Source organism: Archocentrus centrarchus, chromosome 1 (genome assembly GCF_007364275.1).
Source record: "Archocentrus centrarchus isolate MPI-CPG fArcCen1 chromosome 1, fArcCen1, whole genome shotgun sequence".
NCBI lineage: Eukaryota > Metazoa > Chordata > Actinopteri > Cichliformes > Cichlidae > Archocentrus > Archocentrus centrarchus.
In genome coordinates this window covers 31214352-31237842 of record NC_044346.1, presented here as the reverse complement: position 1 = coordinate 31237842, position 23491 = coordinate 31214352, and the positions used below count along the sequence as shown (strand labels likewise).

Sequence of the window (23491 nt, the reverse complement as noted above, 5' to 3'; positions counted from 1 at the left end):
GAGTTTTATTGGGAGTGAGAAGGATGGACAGGATTAGAAATGAGTGTCAGAGACAGACAGCTCAGCTTGAGCGGTTTGGAGACAAAGTTAGAGAGGCAAGGCTGAAAGGGTTGGAACATGCACAGAGGAGGTGTAGCAGATATATTGGACAAAGGATGTTGCGTTTGGAGCTGCCAGGTAGAAGGAGAAAAGGAGATTCATGGATACTGAAGGAGGCCATGCAGAGAGTTGGTGTAACAGAGGAGGATACTTTAGGGATAAGGTGAGATGGCGACAGATGATCCACTGTGGCGACCCTTGAAGGAAGCAGCCAAAAGAAGAAGAAAAAGAAGATACTTCTGTGATTATATCCAGTACTGTAGTATAGGATGGTATTTTGGTTGCTTGTATGCAGTCTAATTTCTCTGTTTAGGACACTTAGAATTGAAGGTTAGGCCTCAGCAACGTTCAAGGAAGCAATGCTTTTGCATTGAATTGAAAAGACATGAACATAACCAGAGCATTGTGTTGCTCTACACTCTGCATACTTATATAACCTACAGTTTCCATGCTAATCTACTGTTGCGACTGCCTTAAAGCAATTTTTAGTGTTGTGAATCAAAGTTGAAACCATGTACATTAACACGTGTTAATTGTTAAATTGAAGATCATCAGTGGAAGCAGGACTGCTGGTCATAAAGTTAAAAATTGTTTAAACCTTTTTTTGACCGGCAACATCTTACAAATCTAAGCCAGAGCAAATTTGGAAAGCAAAACTAGAGCTGACGTGTGTAAAATATTAAAATAATAAATACAGATTCCAAGAGTTCTCTGCTATGAGGTATTTATTTAAATCCTTTTGCTGGATATCATTTGTAGCCATGCAGAGGTGCAGCATAGTTGCATCTATATTTAAGCTTCATAATTATGAGGTTACAAAGTGAGTTAAAGTTTACTCATAGTATACTGTGCATATAAGGACAGCACTACCTTATGGTTAACATGATCACATACGTTAGATTAATTGCTAAAATACAATCGACATTTGAAGCAGTACAGATTCACCGGCACTTATCTCTAAAGCAGGTCTGTAGTACTAAACTGAGCATGTTTAAAAAGCCTTAATGGCCTCCATGCAGTGATGGGAGCGCAGGAAACGAGGGAAGGAGTCCTTGGCCATCAGACTGTAGATCCTCTGCTGTGCTTTGTTGAATGTGTTGGCACACGGAGAGTCCATCACACTCAGCAGAGCCTCACGGGTCTCAGCATCCAGGTTGACCTAAAGAGGGAAAAGTTAGTTATTTAAGTTATTTTCATTCTTCATCAGTTGCTCTTCAATGCTTTGTGCTGCTCTCTACCAACCTCCTGTGGGGCGTCAGGGTTGATAAACTGGCTGTAGATGCTGCAGGCCCTGGTCTTCTGCAGGTTTAAAGGAGAAACCCTGTATTCCTCACAAGCCAGCCAAAATTCAAGGTTCTCCTCACTGAACTCTGAGCACAAGAATGCCCGAAACGCCTGCAAACCACCTGAGAGGGAGAAGAAGAAAAAGAATAGAATAAACTAGTTTGATCCTATAATAAAATGTGCCCATGGAATCAGCATCATTAGTTCACTTTAACTGCAGTTTGCGCACAGAGAGATTTGACGTTTTAAGCTTTTTGAGTGTTGGCAAAATGTAAACACTATCAAAACACTGGAAAATAAAACTTGTCTACATCTCATGACTAGCATTAATGTATTTGTTCATATTTGATATTAAAGACAAAGACTGTATAACAAAAGTAATATTTAAAGGTAAATGCTAAAATATTTTGTTATAGGCTCATAAACAAAGACCATTAGTTAATGCCACTTGTGTTCACTGACAATAATCAAAAGTCTTTAAGATGAATTTATTTGTTAAGAAAGGCTATGTTTTATCTTTTAACCATTGTGCCACTAGTGCACCATGCAGATTTATTTTGCACATTTCAGTGAAATTACACATCCAAAGAATTAAACATTTCTACTTTCACAGCGCATTTCTGCTGAATAACTGCATATTTTGGTCAACAATATAACTATAATATAAAACTACAAGACCTTTTAGGTTTGTTCAGACCTGAATAGTACAAAATATGCACTTTGCTGCCTGTGCAAATAACTGATTATCAGTTATAAATCTGTAACCATCTTTCTCAGTAAAGAAGAGTTAGAATTAACCAGAAAAAGGACAAAATCACCAGGGTTAGTGTCCATAGATGTAAGCTATCAAATCACATAACAGTCACTTAAGAGTAGAATAGCGCCAATCTGTTTCCCATGTTTTATTGTTAAAGTGGTGATTTGACTCCAGAAGTAATAAAAAAAAATAATATGAAATCTCTCTTACTTTTGCTGTTGAGCAGAGTTTCCAGGTCCTGTAGAATTCTTCCATCCTGAAGCCTGAGAAAAGAGGCAGAGTCAAAATGTAGCTTTAGCTCCTCTAATTTATTCTTTATTTGCAATACAGGTTTCAGTGGACTTACTTGTGCTTGTGGTGGGTCTCAGCCAGGTGGCTTAACTTTACCCTCATCTCTTTTGCCCTGAAACACACAGACACAAGAAATCAGATGTTAAAAAAAAAAAAAAAACCTCAGGGAATTCCTGTAAAAAATTAATATCACAGATAAATACTTACTTCTCCAGACATGAGGAGGGCAGGTAGGAGAGCCCTTTACACATTGAAGTTGCTAATATAAAGTGATCTGCAAAGGGAAAATGGACTGAGCTGTATTTAATAACGATGATTTATTCCGAGTCCGTCTCCTGGACTCAAGTGTGCTGCTCTTTATATACAGCAGTCCACCTGTATGCTATCTGATCTGTCAATCGGCTTTGATCGGAACAGCGGGTGTGGTGATAGAAGCTGAATAGAGATGAAAACTCCTGAATAAGAGGCTGTGTACGTGCTCAAAGACCATGTGGCCCGTTCAACGCGAGAAACAAAGACAGTCAATATATAATAATAGGAAAATCACACTGAGTGTGTGCATGAGTGTTCAGGGTACACTAGCTGTCTTAAAAGTGTCATAAATAAAACATAGAGCGGCCTCCAGAGTTTTATCACAGAAGAATAAAGCGATGAGGGAGGAGCAGGTGGACTGGCAGGATCACTCATCAATGGAGAAAGTCTGAGAACTGCAGGATGGAGACGATGATGGACAAGGCGGTAGACAAAATTAAACAAACATCTGGCAAAATCCTTAAATATGGTTCAATTTTTCTTCTCCTTTTGTGATTTGTTATTTAGTTAATCTCTAAACGTTTTATGAGGCTCTCTGCAGCCAGTGCTTATCTGTATCTCACTGCAAATGATGTTAAATAAAAGCAATAACACTTTTACTTTGAGGTTTAATGTCAAATTTTGTTCAACTCCATTTTATTATAAGCAAATCAGAGACACACAGAGATAAAAACCTTACTGTTGAATCATAATTTTCATTGGTTTAATAATAACAGAATATCTGAGTCATCTCATTTTAAAATACTGCTGTTATATTAGATGCTATTAGTGATCTTCACTGTTCAATATTAACACCATGAAAATGCCCAAATACCCTCTCTGAGCTTCAGTCTAGATTATAAGTTTAACAAATACAGGCGATTTTCCATGGGAGACTATTTGTAATGATTACAGTTAGATTCGTTTTGAGATTATCTCCCATCATCTCCTGGAGGAAATTTATTTTTATATATTTTTGAGAAAAACTATAAAACAATAGAGCCGAAAAAATTACAGCACTGCTACACAATCAATGCAAGTAAGCTTAAAGACTACTTTAGATGAAGTTAAATGCACTGATGTATTTAAATAAGAACAGTGTTTGCATTTACATTGTGAAAGAGACCTTCTACTGCCATCCACTCACAAATAGATATACTGTGATGTTTGAGTATCACTGCGGTAAACTATGTATACTCAGGCTGTTTTCACAGTCATCTGCTGGAAGAGGAAAGAGTCTCCACGCTAACCTTTAAGAGGTGAGGGAAGGAGCAGGAGTTTGTGACATAACTAGTCTGGAAGCCAATCACGTGTGATTTGGAAACTTGAAACCTCCAGATACACTGACAATAATGAAGAAGGGAACATCTTGTTCCAAGCAGTTGAACTTCTGAAACCCCTTGAATAATTATAGGTAATATATCATGTTAAAAAAAGAGGGGGGGGGGGGGGGGGGGTGCAAATGAGTATTCAGAGTGTTTAAAAAATCTTTAAAAACTAGTATAGTCACAATCCAACATGCAAAAAATGTTTGAGGCATTAACCGATGTAAGGACTGTTCTGTCAGCGTTTAGAAATAGATTTATTGAAGGCAGAAGAAGGTGTTCTGTAGCAGAATGGTCTCTTTCAGTGATACATACATTTTGCCTCTGTACACCACCACTGAGGATTTTTAAATCAGACAAACAAGCAGACTTTCAGCTTTAATTCAAGGGATTGCACAAAAGTACTGCATTAACTATTTGGGAATTTCAGAGTTTTATGCACAGACCCCTGCATGCAGAAGCTCAAAGGTAAATGGACAAACTAACACAACTTTAAATACAAGGACTCATGAACTGATGAGCTTGGTATTTATGACTCTGGCCCAGGGGCTCTAGTTGATGTCATGTGACAAGTAAATGTTATTATCCGTGCTGTAAACAAACAATAATGTCTATTTATTGACGCAAAGAATTTCCAGCTTAACACTCAGGGTGCACTGTGGACACACGCGGATCAGACACTTCTGCACCACCAGGCTTCAGCAGCGAGAGGACGGTTGCGTGTTTTTCTCGCTTCCTGCTTCCTTAACAAGAGTCTGAGAAATCTGCAAGACGCAGCGCTCAACAGCACGGAACACGGAGACCTCCTGAAACCCGCCGGGTACGAAGGGAGCGTGCTTGTGTGGTGTCAAGCCCCGGTTTTAGGACACGTTCAGCTCCGGACTGAGCTCCGGAGCGGACCCGCTGCTTTCTCCTGATCCTCCGCATCCACCCGAGTATGGACGGCGAGTCGGTCCGCAGATAAACACACTGTGAGTGCGTCTCAAAATGGTCTCGTAGGTTTTATAATTAGACCGTAACAGCGCGCGTAACACTGCGAGGATCAAGTGAAAGCTATTGTCACTGTATATGGAGGATAAATTGCTCGTGTGTGGATCAGCCTGTGAGCTGGAATATTTCATGGCATTCCCAGTTTAGTGGAAAAAAAACAGTAACTCCGGTTACTGAAGGATGTTTGGAGAAATGCCACAGACCTCGAAACATTTTGTCGCTGAATTTTTAATAGACGTTTCACTGCCTGCCCAAATGTTCTGCTGTGTGCATTCATTTTTTAAAATAGGCTAATCGTAGCCTATCAGATTAACAGGGTGGACACAGTAACAATACCTTACACAACACATACTGCGCCCTGTGCTACAAACTCACTAGAATACACTTTCTGAATCAACTATAGCTGCAAAGAATAATGACGTGCATTCATATTCATTTCGTGTGGTGTTTTATAACAGGAACAGCATGTAATAGCTACAGTACACCCAGTGTAACCCTGCCAGATGTAATCTCTATTCCCTATCATGGCTTTGTAAACATAACTATATCCGCTGCTTGTGGTCCCTTTAACAACGATATATATCTATTTCTTTTTTCTGCTGGAATAATCAAAGACCCGAAGAAGTAAAATTATCCAGCAAACAATATTAAAATGTAAAGATAAATATGAATTTATTGTTTCCTTCCCTGTTAAAGACAAACTTTCCTGATTTTACTCCTCAAAAACTGCTTACAGGAGTGAGACTGCACACAAAAAAATGGAGGTTTGAAACTGGAAAAAAAAAAAAAAGTGGTGAGTTTAAATATGAAGCTCCCTCCTTATCTCATTTCTGCTCACAGGCGTGTAGTTAGGGGAAAAGTGGAACTGACTAGTCAGAGCCTCAGTGGCAGGAGTGGTCCTTTCAAGTCTGTTCTTCCTTTGCAAATTTTTATCTTTAAGTAATTAGTCATAATTAAATTGTCTAAGTAAATCGGTTTGGTGTCTGAACCTCGATCCCCCAAATTAGTGGAGGCTCTCATGCCACTTTCACAGCTTACAAATGAAGTCGACCCTGCATGTGGCCTCGCTAATGGCACACATCAATAAAGGAGGGAAAGCAAACTGAGGGGAGTCAGCTGTTAACAAATCTCTTTCAAAAGCAGAGCACAACTAACAGGTTAAGAATGGTTACGCAATCAGCAGTTGTTAAAAACAGTGACCAATGACATTATACACTATGTGACACTATATCTACCACAATGAACCAGCGCAACTTACCAGCATGAAACACATGGCCTGTAATTTCAGAAACAAGCCGGTGAAGCAGCAGCAGGCTGCAAATGATGTGCAAGATGTGCCACAAGCTGAGCTAACACTGTGGCAACTAAAAGTTATTCCAAGCAATCATTTGTATCCAGAGCAATTTCAGCTGAAAGCTTAGCCACTCTAACATCAAGGCATTAAGCTTTATTCTATGTTGGACCACTGGTTTTCAGCCGGTGTGCAGTGAGGTAAGTAAGGCAATCTGAGGAAGCCAGTGTGTTTCACGCTGATGAAACAGCATGTTAAAACACCACAGTGACACCGCTTTTTAATTTAAAAAGAAAAGGAAAACTCAAGTTGGAAGTCACTTTTATGGGGATGGCTCCATTTATTTAGCTTTTGATCGTTCTAACACCATCAAGCAGCACATATCTAACATCCACATATCTGTGTATACTCGCAAACATTTTCATGAATTACTAAATCCCCCAGCACATAACTGCAAAACCACTAGACTGCCTTTGATAACTTCGAGAGAACACTAACAGAAAATGGCTGTTATATGTCATATTATTGTACATATCAGAAACCTAACTTTATGTCATGCATTTTAATATACTGTTATTCAACCTAGTCAACCAAGGTATTATAATTTTAGTTGTCCAGTTTCATAAACACAAATAAGCCTGGAAGCATATTTAAACATTTACAATTATCAAGATAATCACATTATTTGACACTATAATGATGTGCCTTGATGAACTGGGTTGGCCTCTGATGTGCCTTAACACCACCAATATCAGTCCTGTATGCTTCACTCTGTGTGGCAAATGGTGAGCAAGACGATCTGATACAGACTACAGTATGTTAAGAAATGAGGATTCAGCTATGAGGAGATTTCAAACTGTGCAGACTTATGGACCTATCATAGATTTTTATTTAATGTGGTATATGAGCAGTTCATTATTGGCCACCTTAATGACTTCTACCAATTGTTGTTGGTCGATAGTTGTCAGCTTAATTATTTGTTTAAAAGAAGTGTAAAGATTTATGAGAGAGATGTTCAAGAAAGGAAAGGTGTCCACAGCTCTATTTACCCAAATTAGATTTTGATCACTGATTAATGTGTTGTGCATGTATTCAGCAGCATGCTGTGATACTGTGCATTAAAAATGTCTGAGGCACTGACAGATGTAAGGAGTTCTAGGCTGTGGAGACTGAACTGATGCCCCTGTATCCCATCAGCTAACTCCGACTGCTGACCAGTCATGGGACCCCAACGGACTTGGTTCCCTTGGGTGCGCTGCCAGGAGAGCGAATCCTCTGGTTCAGACCAGGAGCGGGAGCAGCGCTGGGCTGAACTCTTTGAACAGCTGGACCTCAACAAAGATGGACACATTGACATCTTTGAACTGCGGAGAGGGCTGGCAGACCAGGGGCTTTCCAAAGGGTCTTTGGAGAAGGTAATACCGCAGGATACTGTGATACTGTGCATTAAAAATGTGTTTGGATACTACAGGCATATATTATTTCATGTTAGACAAATACAGTTCATGAAGATGTTAAAAAAAAACCTCCCAGTGTCAATGTTCTTACAGGTCAGACTGTCTTGGTCTGAAGAAAAGACATAAGAATTTAATGTGTAAATATCTTAGACCTTTCAATGTCTCAGAAATATGCCAAAATTAAAGAAGTTACTGAAAATGTCCTCAAAGACATGTAAACAACATTACATACAATATACACAAAAATCACTACCATGTGCACTTCTCGGACCACATGCAGAATAAGGTTGTTTTGTGGCTGCATGTCTTTCCTCTGCATCATGCTATACAATATTCCCAAAAATATTCACTCACCCATCCAAATCAATGAATTCAGGTGTTCAAATCACTTCCATGGCCACAGGTGTATAAAGCATGCAGACTGCTTCTACAGCATTTGTGAAAGAATGAGTCGCTCTCAGGAGCTCAGTGAATTCCAGCGTGGTACCGTGATAGATGATACCTGTGCAACAAGTCAAATTTCCTCGCTACTAAATATCCCACAGTCAACTGTTAGTGGTGTTATAACAAAGTGGAACCAATTGGGAATGACAGCAATGTCATTAGGCCATGTAAAATCACAGAGCAGGGTCAGCGGATGCTGAGGCACATGGTGCGCGGTTAATAGGTGATCATTCAGAGCTGTGCTGTCATACTTAGTGGAGCAGTCAAACACAACCCTAACTTTTTCGTGTTTTCTTGGATGGTAGACAACTTGATATGGAATATGCTACATATTTCCTGCTTTGGGTTTTTCTTCTCCTCTCTTTTTAAAGACATTTTTTATAAACCTTAAATAGCCTTCCTTGAATTTGGGATTTTTTTTTTTTTCTTTAGTTTTACAAATTTCCCTTTCAGTGCTTGAGACACTCCAGAGCCAAATAGTTATTTTTGGGCAGTTGAGGGCATGTTTTAAAGGGGAGGGGCATTTCCAGGTGCCCATCTGTGTTCTGGTGTATTTTTTTCTCATTCATCAATCGCATGAACTGTATGTCATCTTGTGCCATACCCAGGATTTTTATCTCTGAAGTCTGACTCGAGTACTCGGATGGTGAGGGCTGGTGTCAAGGGTGGAAGTTCCTTGGCAGATAAGTGATGGCACAGGCCTCTCACTTCTGTTGAATTTGCCACCTTTTGTGAACTGCCAACAATGCTCCAGCCTAGGTCGGTCTTGACTGCATATGGCTCTTTATCACCTCCTGTGATTACTTGCCATGGTGCCAGTGCTCTAGGGCAGTCATAGCCTATCAACAGTCCAACAATACAAACCATTAACTCCAGCATTTCCTGTGCTATTCTGCAGGAATGTGGAAGCATTCGAGTGAGATGAAATCTCTGGTATAGGCAAGCCTCACATAGCTCTTGAGCTATCTATTAGAGCATACACTAAGGTCTCTGTCTCTGGAGTGGTGGTTGAAGAAATCCATACAGGCACTATCATGGATGTGATCCCACCATCTCCTCTGCCCATGCAGGAAGAAAGTGAGGCTACGTGTTCCTCTCCTTGCATTCTAAGAAATGATGTGTTTACTGCACTGGAAGGATGGTCTTCATAAAGTGGCATTGGATGATGTTTTTTACAAACACCAAAGCATAGGTTATTCACAGACTTGTTAGTAAACGTCCGGCATTTGTCAATGCGGCCTTTACTACAGCTCATGTATGCGACTGGGTTTGAAGACAAGGGGTTTGCTTTCCTTTCTATATTTGAGTCATTTGAGTTGTTCTTTGGAGCACTGCAGTCTTTCATCACTATGATTGTTTCATCTGATGCTTTCACATTAGCCTTTGGACGTTTATGTCTCTAGGTGGCTTTTCTTCAGTATGCTTTAAGGCGTGAAAGGATTGCACGCAACTTCTGCTTCTTGTGCAACAAAGTCTGCAAACTCTTTGAAGCCTCGATATTCTTCTGTTTGTCGCAACTGCACTGTGACATGACGATTCCAAGGAGAAGTCACCAAATCAGGAAGTTACTGGAGCAATCTTTGATTCTCTTGACAGTCATTTAACACCTGAAGATCTTTGATGTGTGGCATAGCATTGCTGCAGGCTGTCAGAAAAATCACTGAATCATTGCAGTTTAAGCGACTCCCTTGAACCAATTTTTGGCCACTGGTTCAGTTTTTCTTTAAATGCACGCTGGATTATAACGGGGTGACCATACCGAATATTCAAAGTATCTCATGCTTGGTCGTAGGCTTCATCATCCTTTCTATAGACGCTTCCCACAATACAGATTGTGCTTCACCGCTGATTTGTGTAGGTAGGATAACCTGTCAGCTGGATTGTTGCACTGCGGTTCCATCAGTGCTTTGAAACTTGTGCTCCACTCTAAGAACCTGAGTGGGTCAGAGTGAGTAGCCTCTCCATCTTTATTTCAGCCTACATTGCAGCTAGCTGTGCAGCACACTGTTCTTTTTGCACTGATGCTTTGCTGCTCCAACAAACAGCTTGAGTGGCAGCTACGAACAACAAGTTTGGAGATTGTAGTCCAAAATATTGACTGACTTTGACTATATGCTTTCTCTGTCAAGCAGCATATGAAGTCTTATGTTTTCTGCCATGAAACTCTTCTTGCCACACTTCACTCATGCTGGAGACTATAGCAGCTGTCAGGGTACACCCTGTACAGGTTGCCAGCCTGTTGCAGGACTAACATTACATAGAATATACACAAAAATCCTTACTGTGTGCACCTCTTGAACCACATGCAGAATAAGGTTGTGTATCTGTATGTCTTTCCTCTGCACCCATCCTAGCTCATGGTAGTGCCCTCAGCTAAACTCTGGTCATGTGACCATTACATTCTGCATCAACTTTACATAAAAGGTTTATAGCACTTTTAACCAAACTTTATTTTCCAATCACACATTTCAGACACATTTTGCTACCTTGTTTTAACATCTTATTTAATACATTTTTAACCATTCTCAAAGAATATATTAACCTAAATACACATGGATTTATTACAGAAACACAGACAACAAACACCTTTATTTAACTGTCTCTGGAACAGTTACATTAGCTTTAGTTTTTTTGTTTTTTTTTTAATTTTGTTTTTAATTTAGTTTAGTTTCAGTTAGTTTCCAGAGTGATTTTCCTTGTTTCAATTTGGCTTTCACTTTTCAATTTTTGTAACACAACTTGAGAAACTCTGAACACGTATTTCACTGGGAACACTTCACTAGCAGTCATGTGGACCCCCCAGTGTCATTATACATTTGCACCGATATTTATTCAGGGTGGTTACGGTGAAAATCGTGACCAAATTGCAACAATTGCTGTATATTTCTTTTATTTAAGGTAATTTTGCAGGTGTACACTGATGCTTTTGAGATACACACATATATATATATATATATATATATATATATATATATATATATATATATATATATATATATATATATATATATATATATATATTTTATATATATTATATATATATATTTTTTGATTTTTTTTTTTTTTTTTTTACAGTTACATAAAATGTTTTTTCCACATCAGTGAAGGCAAAATCTCTCCCTCCTCTCCTTTTACCTCCTTGAGTCATCTTATCTGCACCCTCACTGTTTATGCAGCATGTATTTGTATTGTGAAAGCACACAGGCTGTCTCTCTCCTCTGAGTCTGCCTTTGACCATTTGCTTTGGTAAAAAGTGTCTGGGTCTCCAAGAGTACTCGTCAATTCTTCTCGTTCTGCTTCTTCTTCTCTCTTCCTTGTTGTGTGAAAATTGTAAGCTGAGACTTGCTGCTCTTTGTGAATTTAAAAGTCTGCAGGCATAATGTGAATTATTTCAGAGTTTATGGTGTGTGTGTGCGTGTGCGTGTGCGTGTGCGTGTGCGTGTGTGTGTGTGCGCCTGTCTGTCTGTCTGTCTTTGCACACGTGTAAAGGGCAGTGTGATGCTATTTTGGTCGAAGGAGCAGGACTTTGTAAGCTGAGAAAAGTAACCTTTTGCTCTGTGATACACTTGAGCTCTCTTTATGTAAAGATAATTGTTCAAAGTTTATTTTTCTGTAGTATTTCTTAGTATTTCTGTGTAATTCCCACCGGGCAACATACATGTCTCCCCTTTTAACCGTCGTTTTTTTTTAAAACTGCGTTTTCATCATCAGGTATAGACAATCAGCAGTTAAGCTGAGACAGTACCCATAGACTTGTATACTCCATCTGCAAGGAGAGTAAGGGTTGCAGAGCGGCGTCACAGTCATCCAAGCCTTTTGATTAAAGGAAAACTATTGTGCTCGTCCTTCTTTCTTTAAAATATACCTTTACAATGGTGGATCCTCATGTTACACATTTTCAGAATTTAAAGTAATCAAGTCAGCATATGTAAATGTAAAACAACTGCTACTTTAAATGCTCCGCCCACCTTTTCTGTTTATGAGGGACAGCCAATCCGAAAGATGATTTAATTGGAGAGGGGATAAAAACGGCTTGTTTGAGACAGGATAAGCTAAGGGGCTGCATTGAGGTATGCAGCATGTGAAAACCCAGCTAATGTCCCATATTTTCATTTGAAATTTTTTTTTGTCTTTCCTGAAATTTCAAAACTTCTAGATTAATTTGCAAAAGAACTGATTTATTTATCTATCTTTTTTTTCAATTATTGTGGTTTGGTAACAAAGCAAAGAGATAAATACTTGTAGCATGTTTGTAAATGATTAAACATCTGATTAAAAACTCCATTAGGTGTGTATGTGGCTGTATTGAGCAGGGATTTCCCCCTCTTAGCCAAGAAAAATAGCTGGATGAGGATTTGGTGCAAAATAGTGCATTGTTTATTTGCAGTTTATGTTCAATAACTTACATTTTTTGGACATAGTTTTGAGCGATATTTCCTGACAGTGAAGTTCAGCTAACAAAAACGAGTCTGATTGTTGATTATGTCATCGCTCGACTGTTTTTGTGTGCAGCCGGGATTCTCAGTCTGCATCTATGGCCAGCTTTTCCTGTGCTGCATCACAAATAAAGATGATTTTGAACTGTGAATCATGCAAAGCTACTCCAGTAGAGTCAAAGAATAAAATATGCAGGGCACCTGGGTAGCTCAGTGGCCAAAAGATTTTAAAAAAGAATAAAATATGCAGTCAAAAATAAACATAATAATGCACCTTGTAGTGAATGTCTTAAAAATTATACCTTAAATGAACTAAATCTTCACAATAAATTAATGGAAACAACCACCACAAAGGCAGACTTATTAGCTGGATGTCCAGTGTTAGATTAATAGTTTTAGTTTATAAAACATTCTTTCTTACGTTTTAAAAAGCATGACCAGACCCTTCTTGAGAGAAATGCATTTCATTAATACATATTTCCTTGACTGCACAATACCTATCAGCCATTCACACCTTTGTTCCAGTGACCTCAATAGGTCACATGAAACAATGGAGGATCCTAAACTGGTTTAATCTGAAACCACTGATTGTAATGACCCACGCCTCCTTTCACACCTTGGCACATGTGATTATGCACATGAACAACAGAGGATCATAACCACCTCCAGGGTACTACGCCCACAGGGGTTTAAATACTTGGGTCTCTCCACCATTTGGTTTGAGAACTGAAGAAGCCTTTCGGATGAGAGGCGAAATGTCTTCATGAAACAAAAAGAAGTCCAGTCGCTTTTTTTTTTTTCAAGCTCCAGAGACTACTATGACCTGGATAACTGAGAACCTACACAGACACCTATCAGCCATATTTGTCCAACAGATGGCAAAGTTTATTTAACGTCTCTAATCCCTGGTCTGTTGGAGTCTTTCAAGGTCACCTCAGTTCTATGTGCTGATAAGCTGAAGCAACCTGTACAAAACTACAAACACACTGTCTTTGTAGTAATGTGCAGATTTTTTCTCATATTTTAAGAACTAAGGACCAAGCAGTGCTATATAATATAAAGCATTTGTTACACTTGTTTAAACCTAACTTCTGACTTGTTTTTTGTTCTTGCATTGCCTTTGCTTGCTGTCAGATCGTGGAGGCCGGGGACACCAACCACGATGGAGTGCTGGACTTTGAAGAGTTCACCCAGTATCTTCGCAGCCATGAAAAACAGCTTAAAGTCATGTTTCGCAGCCTGGACAATAACAATGACGGTCTGTATCAGATCGCAAGACAATAGTTTTTGTCATTTTCTCACTCGTCTCTCATTTAACCCATGTGACTTGTGGATATTTGCAGGCCAGATAGATGCATCAGAGATTCAGGTCTGTCTTCGCAACATTGGTGTGAATATTAGCCTGGAGGATGCCAACAGGATTTTGTTAAGGTCTGTTATCAATCAGTAATGCACATCATATTAACATTTTCCACTGACTACTTCCTATAACCAAACTGGGCATAGCTTAATTTGTGTTGCATCTAATTTGATAGAATAGAGAATTTTTAGAAGATGTTCAGTAGCCTCACTGTCACTGACAATTTGTCATAGATTTGTTAATTACTCTCCAAGGTAGAGGTTTGGTTTTGTGGAAGTAATAATGTCACTTCTTGTTGGACTCAAATCTCACTCTGGGCTGATGATGGGTAAGAGGGTTCTGTAGTATCTACAAAATTCAGCCAGTTGTGTCTTATCCATAAAGCCTCAATTTAATCATTTTGGCCTGATATTTGAATAACTGCTTCTGATTGAATTGGGGGTAATTAAAAAAATGACTTTGGCTACAGGAGGCAAAGAAGATCGACAGAATATGAAAACATGGCTGGGATATTAACAGCTCTCCACCCTGATGAAAATCTTTGTTACCTTGGTGCAGTTATTCTCAGACTTTTTCTGGCGTGTTGTCTGAAAAAGGTTTACGTGCTCCACCAGGGGGTGCCCCATGGTTTAAGGCAGAGTTTTATGAACTGCTGAACTGCTGACTTAATGTATCAAATCGGTCTCTGTTTATGATGAGACACACATTATTTAGTAGAAGTTAAACAACATTTTGCTATTTGGTGAGTTTATAAAGCAATATGTGAGGAGAAAATTAATGGTCGTGCCTCTTCTAATTAAGTGTAAAGCATCGACTGTATATATTTAAAAAGAAGGAATAACAGAAATGTATTAAACCTGCAGTCATTCTAATGGCCAGCAGGGGGTGAATACTCTTGTTGCTCAAAGATGTCTGACTCTAGAAATCTATGAGAAAACAACACTTCTTGTCTTGCTCTATGATCTCAGAAAACATTTTCCTGATGAGTTTATGGTCTCATTTTTACTTTCAAGTTTTATATAATACAACATTATGTTCATTGGGTGGCATGGTGGTGCAGTGGTTAGCGTTGTCACCTCATAACAAGAAGGTCCATAGATGGATTTTTAAAACCACGTGAAATCCCTACTGTATGTGTGTGCCGTGTCCCTTGGTTTCTCAGTCAGTTCCACCCCTCATCCATCGTGTCCATTTTCAAAACACCAAGAGGGAGATGCTCAGCTCAGAGTTTCAGGACAGCACTTCACTAATCAGTGGGTGATGTCACAGTGGCTTTGTCCATCTTTCATGTACAGTCTCTGGCTTGTACCATAATGATTCTACTTTCTGTTACTTTTATGGCCTTTTTATATATGTGTTTCCACAGTATAGACAGGGATGGTACAATGACCATTGACTGGGATGAGTGGCGAGACCACTTCCTGTTTAACCCTATCACTAACATGGAGGAAGTGGCACGCTACTGGAAACGCTCACTGGTAAAGTTGCACACAAATATTACTCATATAATGATTTTGACAGCATTGTTAACCTCTAAGTGCTGCTCAATGTGTCTCTTACGGAGTACCACTACTTTTCCATTGTACATAAAATAGAAGAATAAATGACAAATAATAAGAATATTTAAATGTGCTGTTCACTAAAAAAGTATTTATTAATGGGTTTTTTCCCTACTCCTTGTTACTTTTGTTGTTGTTGTTGTTTTTTTTTTTTTTTTTACATATTTCCTAACCTTCATGGCTTCAGTAGATGGTGGACATTGGTGAACAGCTGACAGTCCCAGATGAATTTTCAGAAGAGGAGAAGAAGTCTGGGTTTGTGTGGAGGCAGCTGATGGCTGGAGCCATGGCTGGGTCTGTATCCCGGACTGGAACAGCCCCTTTAGACCGCCTCAAAGTCTTCCGACAGGTCAGACTGGTGCAGTTGCAACTTTATCTCTCTGATCAGGCTGAACTCAGAGATTGCTCATCCTGTTTTTGTATGAAAGTCTTTTTTTTTTTTTTTTTTTTTTTTTCAGCTCTGATGTTTTAGTGGTAACTTTCTTGCTTTACTCTGCCAGGTACATGGCTCCACAGATTTTAAAGGGAATGTGTTAAGCAATTTTCAGACGATGGTGAAAGAGGGAGGAATTTGGTCTCTGTGGAGGGGAAATGGAATCAATGTCCTAAAAATTGCCCCAGAGACTGCTATCAAGTTTGCAGCTTATGAACAGGTAGAGAAAACCATGAACATCCATTCATCAACTTTTCCTCCTTACTCTATCTTTCAAGCATTTTCTATGATTCATCATTCTCTTGTCAGTATTTATGAGATTATTATTTTCCAGTCATTTGTCCAAATACTTAGATCTCAGCATTTTGAGGAATAAGGTCTCTTATCTCTGAATGGAATATGAATCCTACCCAGCAGCACCCAGTTAGGTCAGCATATTTGGGGAGTAAGAAACAGATGTTGGACTTTTTTCCAGCTATTATTTCTCTCACTGTCTGCTGGTTGCATGGCAACAAGACTGTGGGAAGTCCTGGTGTTTTTAACCTTTTGTGGTACAGATTAAACAATCAAGATTTAACTGTTAACTAATGAACTTTAGTGGTGCTACTAGGCACATTTATTTCCCCCACTGCTGCTTTTATTCTGGCTTTAAATTGATATTTGATATTTACCCTATAGACACAAGTGTTTTTTTTTTTTTCCAGTAAACAAGCATGTCACCCAAACTGTTAACTTCTATTGATTACACACAAAGAATGATTTCCCCCACACCCTTCGCTCATGCGCCTGTTTTGCAAAGACCAGATCGCTTTATATTATAAGGCACCCAGCTGTTTTAAACCAGGAGGAAAACTGTGAGGATTTCAGTGAAGATTGATGGGCAGACTGATGGGTTTCTTTGATTTAAGACTGTAGTGTTTTGCTGTGGTGACAGTAGATGCATCATCTGTTTTGTAAACAGACAGTTGATAATGTATGTGTTTTTCTTGGCCAAACTAGAAAGGAAACCACTTGGAAGTGCTATTTTTATAAGGTATTATGCAATAGCTTTACTGATCTGTAAAATAGTATCCATGAGCTAAAACACTGTGGATATTCCAGTATTAGATTAGTAGGTGTTCAACTTTTGTTACCTAGATTTTCTACTGTTAAATTAGTTGTTCCAGCATCTACTATTTCAGCTACCTGGGGAAAGCTGCTGATAGCTACCAGTCTGATAACTGTTTTGGTTTCACGACTCAAGCCTTGAATTTCCTGGCACATGTCGTACCCGGCGGCAAGTAGTGGCATCTTAAAAGCGGGGCTTGCATCGAACAGGTGTAAAAGCTGACAGTGTTGTTGTTCTTATTGTGTGATCACATTTACTTTATAATGATAAGTTAACAAAAATTGTTGCCAAAATAATTTGTCTTTCTTCTCTGATTGTACACCTATCCGACATTATTAACTTTAAATTTTTGTTGTTCTACACTTCTGCATAGATCAAGAAAGTGATGCGTGGTGGAAATGAAACAACAACTTTAAAGGTGCATGAGAGATTCGTTGCCGGCTCTTTGGCTGGAGCAACAGCTCAGACGGCCATCTATCCGATGGAGGTAATCGATACATAAAAATATTTATATAGCATTCAGAAAACACACTTTCCGGACTTCGTGAAATTGAACAGTTTCTTTCCCTTTTCTGCTTCTGTTTCACGCTGTTTCTTTCCATCTCTCTTTCTTCCCCTCAGGTGTTAAAGACCCGTCTCACACTGAGAAAAACAGGTCAATACTCAGGAATAGCAGACTGTGCCAAACAGATCCTACAGAGAGAAGGCATCGCAGCCTTCTACAAGGGCTATGTACCTAACTTGCTGGGTATTATCCCTTACGCTGGCATCGATCTGGCTGTCTACGAGGTCAGAAAGTCATTGAAACACACAGCTCTCACTGAGTTTTTCTCAGTGTTGACCTTATTTTTGTGCTTTTTATTCAACAGACCCTGAAGTTTGCTTGGCTGAACAGGAACAGAGGTTTTGTGGACCCAGGGGTCACAGTGCTGGTAGGATGTGGGGCCGTTTCCAGCACTTGTGGACAGCTGGCAAGTTACCCTTTGGCACTGATCCGCACCCGAATGCAGGCGCAAGGTGAGCACTCACAGTTACAAATGACAAATTAAAGGAATTCCAACATATGCTGGTGTTCAAACAAAGTCCTTCATATATAAATTTCACATTTCTAAGTCTTTGTTGTGACTCTGCAGGCAATATATATGGTGAACATTCTTCATAATGTAGTAACAACAGCACTTTTTTTTCAAGGCATCAACTGTGCATAATCACATAAATTAATGAGGGTAATACAGCTGAAAGTAACAGGTAATAATATGATATAATCTGATGCAACCGTGAATATTGTCATTATGCTATGGTTATTTTCAATTACAGTTCTAAGGGGTTCAGCACTTACTTTGAGTAACTGTCTTATGGCTGATTTAGACTTCTGTGGTGAATCTTTGTAGCCTATGATGTAACCCGCACATAAAACATCTTGCATAGTGTTTTATGTGCAGTCACGTCCAACCTATGTCCCCTCTCTTTGTTGTGGTCAGGTTTTATTTTTTTCATAGGCAAGTTTTCCCCCTTCTTTGTGCATTCACTCATGTCCATTTCAATAGTTTTGGCAGGCACCTTATATTGAGACTATGATTATTATTCATTGTATTGGGGCAATGATTCTTATTCTTTCAGTTACATTCAAATTCAAAAACTGCAGTAAAAAAGTAGCTGGAAATGCACATCAGCAATCAACAGTACTGAACTGGCCAATCACAATAGTTGTAGCTGCATCGATGTAATATGTAGTTATATTTCCAGGGAGGTGCACATCAGGTTGGTTTCAGTGTAGGGTTTGCAGCGACAGTGATATTAATTGCTGATTTTTTTTTTTTTTTTTTTTTTGCTCAAGAAATTTTATAAGCTAGACTGATTTCATACATATATCATTGGATTAAATTATTTAACGGGGGCAGGAAGTCTGCTTGCTTGTTGCCAGGTTATTTTAATCAATGTTTCCATAACTCAAACACAAAGTTTGGAGTTTTTCAACATGTATGTTGTGAAGAGTATAAAAGTTCAGTATTACTGACATTTTAAACAGTAGCTTGACAAAAAATCTTAGTTTAAGGTTTTTTTTTTTGTTTTTTTTAATTTTCAGAATATTCAGCTTGATCTTCATTCAACAGAGTTTGCTTAGTTTTTATAACATGATAAAAAATACATAATTCCAGGAATGACATGTATCCAGCTCCATCAGATAAAGAAGATCACATGTGGCTCTTGGATTAAAAATATCTTGGTGTAGCTCATTCCTTTGCTCTCCCAACTTACAGCTTCGGTGAAAGGAGCCCCTAAACTCTCCATGCTGGCCTTGCTTCGCAACATTTTGACCCAGGAGGGTGTTACTGGACTTTATCGAGGAATTTCTCCCAACCTGCTGAAAGTCATCCCCGCTGTGAGCGTGTCCTATGTCGTCTATGAATACACAAGAATATTCCTTGGAGTGGAGATAGAGGGTAGGAGGGGAGGAAAGGGGAAGGGCTAGCAAAAGGAGAAACTGTGGTGCTTTTTACCTGCAAGCTGTTGGAAGTGCATGGGAAGACAGGCTATGACTGTGGATGGTACAAGAAAATGCAAGTCTTGGATTCTGAACATGAGGATTAGAGAAAAACAACAAGTATACTGTATGTCATATATACAGTAATCTATTTTGAAATCCTCACATTTAGATGACCTTATCTGAACTGGCAGCTACTGGAAGCTTTTCAGGTGTGATATATTGCTTTGCAATGCATGCCAGCATGTGTGTGACAGCTAACAAACTGACATCTTCCTGCTGCGGTGACCTGGACAGACGAAGATTTGCATGAACTTGACTGAGAACAGGTAAAAGGTGTAGCCAATCTTGGAAACCATGTTATATTTCTAAAACATTATTTTTTTTTCTTCCAGGTGGTACTTAGAGATGATGGAGGGTTGATCCAATTTCCTGATTTGTAAGTGAGAGGAATGATTGGTTACACTCTAACCAATTTTCTCTGAGTGGAGAGACTTAGAAGGTCTCTCAGCCCTACATATTTTATATGTAAGGGGTCTGATCCCCATGTGGATACCTTTTAAGACACATCACTGATTGGCTGGAGAGTCAGGGAACCTAGGTTAAGAAGTATCCAACTGTACTCTTATGTGTCAAGGCTATTGCTCCACCCTTCATTTTCCATATGTGCTGGGATGCTGTAAGAAACACTGTTAGGAAACCAAGCAAACGTAGCACGAAATCGCAGTTGAGTACTAGTGAGATGACAAAGTGCTCACATGATGAGTATGTACTCATCATGTAAAGTACATGCCCATGGTCTCCAAATAAGTACATGATGCTGCTGAGGCTTAGCTGCCCTTGCCAAGCACTAAGGCCAGTTGCAAATGTGAGGAAAGCCACTCAGCTACCGTGAAAAAAAAAATCACATGACTCATGGTCCTGAAAGCATGGTTTTCATAAAGCCATGTCCTGCTACAGAGTCCAGTATGTGTTAATCAGTTCATTCATGGAGTGGAATGTGGTAAAAGTGGACAATTTTGTCCAAAACAGCTGCTGCACAAACCTCTGTGAGGAACACACCCTGCTATCAAGCCTGTGAAGTGCGAGAACCTCATATTAAAAGGCATGCACCCTGCAGGTGTTGGCCTGCCTGTTCAAATGCATGCTAAATCACTTCAACAATCCAGTGAGACAGACTTGTTTTAGTGACCGGTTTCCTCAGGCAGTTTGGTCTGTTACAGACAAATAGTTCACCTTTTGATCTCTGAGCATGAGTCTGAAAAATGAGACATTAGGGTGAAATGCAGAATTTGGATGTCGTACCATACCTGCATAACCTGGCATCCAGAAGCAGCACTCCTTGTGTACTGAAAGGCGTGAAGTCCTCCCACTCTTTACACTGACACCACCGCCAGCATGAGTGCAAAACTTAGAGTAAGTCATTTCAGCTCCATTGTTTTCAAGGGCTCAAATGACTCATGCTGCAGAACCATTACAGTAGCTCCAAATCCCAAGGAGGGACAGCCAGTAATTTTTGTCAGAGCGTAACACTACAAGCATTTTTGGCCAGCTGGGCAGTACAGGTGCAATAACCATGCGCTAGTTTATGAGGACCAGTGAGGGCTGTTTTTCTATGTGCAATCATTCCCCTCAAAGCTAAGGGGAACTTTTCCTTCACCAACATATCCAGTAGAAACTGGAGCATGTAAGGGGCTGTGCAGATGAGAGCACCCACCTGTCTCACACTGAACTTGAAATACTCTATAATGTTAGGAATACACTGTCCTGGTTGATGACAAGTTGTAGCAACAACCTGGGGGCAAACAAGAGATACAGACCCAAGGGCTACTAGGATGAGGCTCACTCCACCTGAACTCTTTGCAGAAGGTTGTAGTGGAGGGTAAAGGGAGAAGGGCCATACAAACGCCTCCAAGGCCACAAATGTGCCACTGAGCAGTTAGGTGTCTGATTACATAACCCAGCAACACAAAGCTTAAGACCCTCAGATCACCTGGGTCCTCTGAAGCTGGCTGGCCTGGTGTATCCTGTAGTGTCTTTAGGACACATTCTTCACAGCCTTGGTGGACCATTCTTGACATTTCCTCCTGAGCAGGCCTCCTGAGCCTGCTGTAGCATCAAGCTTCCCCCTGGCTTGAACATAGCAGATGATACCAAAGCCTTGAACAGACAGGCCTGTCTTCTTACCAGTTAAGTGGAAACTTATGTTAATCATACACACACGATACACAAAAACACTGAACACATGTTTTCTGGACTCCATGGAAATCAAGAAGCGACTTACACATTGCACTTATACAGCGGAGTTGCCAAACAGTGTGTGGCCACTGCAGGTGATGTGTCTTAAACAGCATGCACATTAGCTGGGCTGTGGAGGGGATCAGTCCTTGTACATTCGAATATGTAGGGTAGATATACAGTCCTGACTTGTCTTATGAAAGGGCCATAAACTATAAAGTAAAGCAACATCAATATATTTTTTTTCTGAACTTTAAACCTTAAATTATCTTGTGAACAAAAGTGAAGTGGAGGATGGTGAAAACAGGAGGGGATGTGCTCTGTCATGCCTTTCCTGAGGAGTTACTACTGAGTGAAGCACACCCAAAGACTTTGAACTGCCAAAGCAATATCAAGACGCACAGATTGTTGTGATTGTTCGGACAAATGCTCACGGGTCACACTGGTGTTTGACTGCTTTCTTACTACATGGCCCTGTGCCATATGCAGTATTTTCATAAACACTATGCTGAGACTTATCTTTGTCTGTATCATGAAACAATAATAGTAATTTAATGCCAGTGAACATTTTTAATGTCTCAGTATTCATGATTCAATATGTATGAATGAAAATGAAAAATAAAATGAAAGCACTGAACTAAATAAACTTTTTTTTTTTATAGACTGCTTCTTGTATTTGGTGACTGTGCATAAACAGATGAAATTCATAGTTAATGTTAAACTCCTACTAAACCCCAGTTTGTTAGTTTTTTCTGCACAAGTGGGGAAGGTCTCATGGAGCCATTTCTAAACAACTGCAGATTCCAAGATTAAGTAAGTACAGATATTCAGATGTGTCACCACTTCTCCAAGGTCTGGAAGAAAACCCAAGCTGTCATCCTCAGATGAGAGGAAGTTGGTTAGGATGTTCGGGAACAAACAGGAACCACCAAGGCTCAAACCTGCCATGAATTGGAAGCTGCAGGAACACCAGCAACACTGCCCACAGTGAAGCAAGTTTTTTTTTATCACTATGAACTGAGAAGGTGGTGACCAAGAAAGAAGCTCCTGCTCCAAAATCGACTCCTTCATGGTTGACTGAGATTTGCGCTGCCTTTTGGAGAAATGTTTTATGATCAGATGAGACAAAGATTGAGCTATTTGGCCACAATGACAAGAGGTTTCTACCCTGGAAAAAGAACAGCTCAAAGTAATCATTAAAAGCCAAAATTAACATGACATTCATGCCCATTATGAGTGTGTGTAAACGTCTGACCAAAACTGTATGACCTATTGATAAGCTGACCTTGTACTCTTTGTCATTTTGTGGTGTGGTGGTCCAGATCAGAGCCAAAGGGGAGTCATGAGTGGCCGGGGAAGGGAAAGATAATCTATTCACTAAGTTGGAGTTACATTCAATAACTACAATTTCTCTACAGATTTATTACCACATGGAGAAATTTTAACAGTGTAATTAGCCATATAACTGAAAATGATCTCATTACCTTTAACAATTACAAAAACAACAATTTAAGCACCCATTTCAGAGTCTTTACAATGGATCTCTTCATAAGCAAATGATGTAACTGATATAAATATAAAAATATTTTTATATAAAAAGACTATTCAGCCCACAATAACTTGAAAACACAGGGGGGAAAAAA

General features: G+C 39.5%; 2 protein-coding genes across 4 annotated transcripts; one reads left to right on the top strand and one right to left on the bottom strand.

Annotated features, from left to right (window-relative positions):
- Positions 1 to 777: 777 nt before the first annotated feature.
- LOC115782208 (regulator of G-protein signaling 5) lies at positions 778 to 8151 on the bottom strand. The gene is made up of 6 exons (XM_030732281.1): positions 8140 to 8151; positions 2639 to 2705; positions 2487 to 2543; positions 2351 to 2403; positions 1342 to 1505; positions 778 to 1258 (listed from the first exon to the last, which is right to left on the bottom strand). Exons 1-6 carry the CDS (start codon positions 8141 to 8143, stop codon positions 1091 to 1093), a joined length of 513 nt encoding a protein of 170 aa, XP_030588141.1. The 5' UTR covers positions 8144 to 8151; the 3' UTR covers positions 778 to 1090.
- slc25a23a (solute carrier family 25 member 23a) lies at positions 4728 to 22476 on the top strand. Of its 3 annotated transcripts, XM_030732269.1 has the most exons (12): positions 4731 to 5018; positions 7526 to 7743; positions 13800 to 13923; positions 14009 to 14096; positions 15392 to 15503; positions 15775 to 15933; positions 16085 to 16237; positions 17499 to 17612; positions 17747 to 17914; positions 17995 to 18142; positions 19387 to 19569; positions 20006 to 22476. In XM_030732269.1, exons 2-12 carry the CDS (start codon positions 7549 to 7551, stop codon positions 20014 to 20016), a joined length of 1455 nt encoding a protein of 484 aa, XP_030588129.1. In that variant the 5' UTR covers positions 4731 to 5018; positions 7526 to 7548; the 3' UTR covers positions 20017 to 22476. The 3 variants fall into 3 exon arrangements, with proteins under 3 accessions (XP_030588121.1, XP_030588129.1, XP_030588113.1); XM_030732261.1 differs by having other exon boundaries at positions 4728 to 4867; positions 19387 to 22476; XM_030732253.1 differs by having other exon boundaries at positions 4732 to 5018; positions 19387 to 22476.
- The last annotated feature ends 1015 nt before the right edge of the window (positions 22477 to 23491 follow it).